Source organism: Onychostruthus taczanowskii, unplaced genomic scaffold, assembly GCF_017590055.1.
Source record: "Onychostruthus taczanowskii isolate IOZ18803 unplaced genomic scaffold, ASM1759005v1 scaffold24, whole genome shotgun sequence".
Lineage (NCBI taxonomy): Eukaryota > Metazoa > Chordata > Aves > Passeriformes > Passeridae > Onychostruthus > Onychostruthus taczanowskii.
Window position 1 is genome coordinate 7,172,575 of NW_024499684.1, and position 4,118 is coordinate 7,176,692.

A 4,118-nucleotide genomic window follows, 5' to 3' on the forward strand; every position below is an offset into this window, starting at 1 on the left:
TACATTGTTTCCTGTACTTTATTTCTCCAGGCAGAGACAATCACACATCTCTCCCAGTTCCTCCTGCCCAATAAATCCTCTTGGTTTTTCCACCCCGTTCCCAAACAGGTTCAGTGTGCTAATTTTAGCAGATGGAAATGCAGCAGTGTGAACTTTAAACATGGCCAGTCCAACAGAAATGAGGTGACAGCACACGAGTCTACCTGTGCCTGGTAACACACACTGGCCACACCAAGTCACTGCTCTCAAGCACTGAAAATATTTGAGTCGCAGATTTTGCTGTTTAACAAAGAACAGCTATGAAAAAAATCTTTAAGCTTCACTCCCTCATGTATTTCCAAAAAAAATGACCAAGTTGGGAGGGCAGTGCCTCCCTGGATTTGTATTTCCAGCTTCATTAAGTCAAAGACTGACATTATAACTTTTCTTAAGCCATTTATCAAAAATAATCATTTGCAGGGACAAACCCTCTGAATGAGTGATTTTCTTTCTCATTCATTTTTTAGCTTGGTCTTCTAGTAGATCCTTAGCTTCATTGATTTTGGCAGCTACATATGGAGATCCACCTAGAAGAAAGAGAACCTCAAATCAGATGAAAAAAACCCAACATTTGTCTCCTGTGTTGATAATAATGCCAGAGGATACAGGAAGAAAGAGTGTGGTCTTTCTGCCAGTTGTAGAACAAACTGGAAAGGACTGCAGGCACCTGAGTTCAGTCACTGCAGGAGCTTGGTGTCAGACCACCCACTCCTGTTAGGCTGCTTTTATTTTCCTGGAGTGTTTTTTCCCTCCAGTTTTATCAGTCATAAATGAATTGGTCACCACAGACTTAGCACAGTTGTGGTGAGTACAGAGGCACAGAACTAACAGGTTTGCAGGTAACCCTGCCCAGCTCAAGTGCTGCTGTACCAAGGGACCAGTTCAGTTTTCAAACAAGGCAAAAAATTGCTCAGGGAGACTGAGACAGAGCCAACACTGTAAAGCCATGAGGGACAATGACTCTGTTGGTAGCATATATACCATTAACTGCACTATAATGTTTTACTTGAAGATTATTTCAACTTGTTTAGGTCATGTACAACATCAAACGCTATTTTTAGCTCCTGCATATGTTCAGTAAGGTTCATTTTGAAGGTAACTTTCATTTGATAATACCTATGAAAGGCATATCCTCATGGATTATTTTGGATTTTGGTGCATAGAAGGAATTCAACAATCATTTTAAAGGAAGCCATTTTACCTTTTAAGCAATGATTAAGAAGTTAAATGTCAAACACCAACACATGATTCTGACTCACTGAATTTAGAATAGATATAGATGCCCTGAGTTACTAACTGTGAGCATAACTAGATTCTGAGCCTTCAGAGTACCACTAACAGGAATATTTCATAATTTAATGTCTCCAGCAGCTGTGGAAGGCTCAGTATTTGCCATTTATGGGAACTCCTAAGGCATTCCCATGAACTCAAACTCTCAAGTGGTATGTAAAACACACAAGGGTACTCTGGGTTTTCATCTAAAATTAAGGCAATTTTAAGTCTCATTTTAACAAATCATATTCTACCATGGCATTCACAGAAGACAGAGCAGCTAACAAACTGACCTGCTGAACCTGTCTGCTTGCTTTAAAACATCACACACAAAAATATGCTCTAGACCCACGTGGATTAAGGCACCCTAAGATTTCTCTTTGCTCAGTTTTCTGTGGGTTTTTTAGCAGTTGAGGTGGTTATGTATCACTGACTTCCTCCCCACACAATTCTATTCATCTGTGTTAAAAACATGTATTAATTCATCAACAGGACTTAATTTCCTTACCTTTATCTGGATGATTCAGAAGCATGATCCGTCTATGAGCTTCTCTAATTTTATTTCTGTTTGCTGTAGGGCTTTGAAAGAGAGAAAAAAACTGACTTAAGGAACCCTCATGAAATTCCCCAGATCATCAAAAGGTGTCTGAGAACAAGTGAGCACTCTGTCTCACCACCAATTCTCCAGCTAACATGCATGTTTCTCTATTCCTACTACTGATATGTGGTGTCTAAATCCTGGAGAGGCTTTCTAGGGCTCTTCCAAAACACTGAATGTGACAAAGACATGCTACAGCAGTCTAATGGGTCATCCACACAGTTCAGAAGAAACACAACTACGTTGTCACTTTTTTTTTTTTTTGAAAACTTCCTAAAGGCTGTTAGACAAAAAAACAAAAACAAACCCCAAAAAAAAACCCCTGCTTGATTTATTAAGGTAAAAAAACCTTCCAGAACCCCCCAAAAAAACCCTCACAGTTGAAAGTTCTTATTTGATAGATTTGTGTATTTGGCCTCAAGTGCTATGTCAGGGATTGCCACCACAGTCAGATCTACAACGTTCCAGAAGTGAGGAATTTAATCCAGATCCAAGAAGTGGGTTTGCAGCACCTTCACTCTGCATCCACCTGGAACTCTCAGTGCTGACAGGAACCACTGTGTACCATCAGAACTGTGTTCCTCACACCAAGTGAACCCCAAGGCTCCCTGAAATGGCTTATTTGGACCACGTGTGGCTCTGCAATGCTGTTCACCTTTCATTTCTGATCAATTTCCTTTACCTCACTCCTAGTATTAAAGCTGCTTCTCGTTTAGTCATTTTGGGTTCAAATCCACCTCTGTAATAACCACCACTGAAGGCCTGAAAGAAAAAAACTTATTAGTTTAAAACACACTAATTTCTAAGTATCAGTTAAAACAACTCATTATTGCTTTAGTAGCTGCTGAGCTTTTAGTCTGTAAAAATGGCAAAACTTCACTTGTAATAGGAAATTCAGTTGAAGTAGAGAATCATTATTTAAATAATTACTTAAACTGGCCCAAACAAGTTCTCTATTAATCAGTCACCACCAGAATTGCTGCAATTAATTGTTGTAACTAACAAAATACAGGAGAAAATACAGCAATGCCATACAGAGACAACAGTCTGAAGTTATTTCACCAAGTAAAGTTTTAAATAAAAATACTTACAGATTTTGGTAGGTTGTGAAGGGCTTGTTTTACCTGTGGCTCCATTTGCTTCAAAGCCTTTACTGCATAGCGACCTTAAAGAGACCAGCGTCGACTGAGGTTAAATATAGCTCCTTGAACAAACATTTACCAGTTCAGTGCATCTGGGAACTCGTGGATGACAGTGTGGAATAAACTTTTTTTGGGAGATGAAATAGTAAGCACCTTGATCTTTTGTTTCACTCCAGCCATTCACACAGGCTCTCCCGAAAGAGCGCCCTGTAGCAGCGATTAAAGCACCCCGCGAGCAGCCCCGAGGCACTGCCCCGCAGCACGGGGCCCGCCCGTCCCCCACACACCTGCGAATCCGGCTGCCGCTATGGCCAGGCCGACCGCCACCATCGTGCTGGCCTGCATGGGAACGAACACACACGGCGTTTGTTACCGCAGCGCCGGGCAACGAGGGGATCCCGGCCCCTCGCGTTCACCGCGGGGCCCAGAGCGGAGCCAGCGGCCTCTGCGGGGCCCTCGCTCCGCGGCCAAGGCCGAGGCGGGCCCTGGGGAGCCGGCGGGCGGGCACCGGCGCCCCTCACTCACCATGTCCGCCCGAGCGCGGCCCGGCCCTCACCCACCGGCCCGCCGCAAACCGCGGCCTCTGCCGTAAAGCGCGGGGCGGGAACGGCGCCGGGACAGCCCCGGGTACGGGCGGGGTCTGAGGGAACGGGGCGGGGACAGGGCCTGAGGGGCGGGGACAGGGACTGAGGGGCGGGGACAGGGACAGAGGATGGGGACAGAGGATGGGGACAGGGACAGAGGATGGGGACAGAGTGGGGACAGGGGTTTCAAAGAGCTCAGAGTCATAGCGCTGTGAAAGTGGTAGTACAGGCCTTATTGTTAATGAAATCAAGTGATTTCGACCCTGATCCAGAGGCTTCTTGCACGCCAGATTATCTTTTTTGCTTTTTCTTGAAATAAAAGTAGTTTTTCAGTCCCTCCTGAGGTGAATATGTCCAGTTCTGGGCTTCTTGGTACAAGAAAGACAAGGAGCTGCTGGAGAGGGTCCAGCGGAGGCACAAAGTGAGGAGGGGTCTGCAGCATCTCTGTGAGGAGAGACTCGGGAGCTGGGCCTGGTTAGTCTG

The 4,118-nt window shown here is 44.8% G+C and overlaps 1 protein-coding gene across 1 annotated transcript; it reads right to left on the reverse strand.

The window, feature by feature from the left end:
- DNAJC19 (DnaJ heat shock protein family (Hsp40) member C19) lies at positions 1–3,688 on the reverse strand. The gene is made up of 6 exons (XM_041405942.1): positions 3,577–3,688; positions 3,339–3,390; positions 3,001–3,074; positions 2,592–2,671; positions 1,820–1,890; positions 1–566 (listed from the first exon to the last, which is right to left on the reverse strand). The coding sequence occupies exons 1-6, from the start codon at positions 3,577–3,579 to the stop codon at positions 496–498; spliced, it is 351 nt and encodes a 116-aa protein (XP_041261876.1). The 5' UTR covers positions 3,580–3,688; the 3' UTR covers positions 1–495.
- Positions 3,689–4,118: the final 430 nt, after the last annotated feature.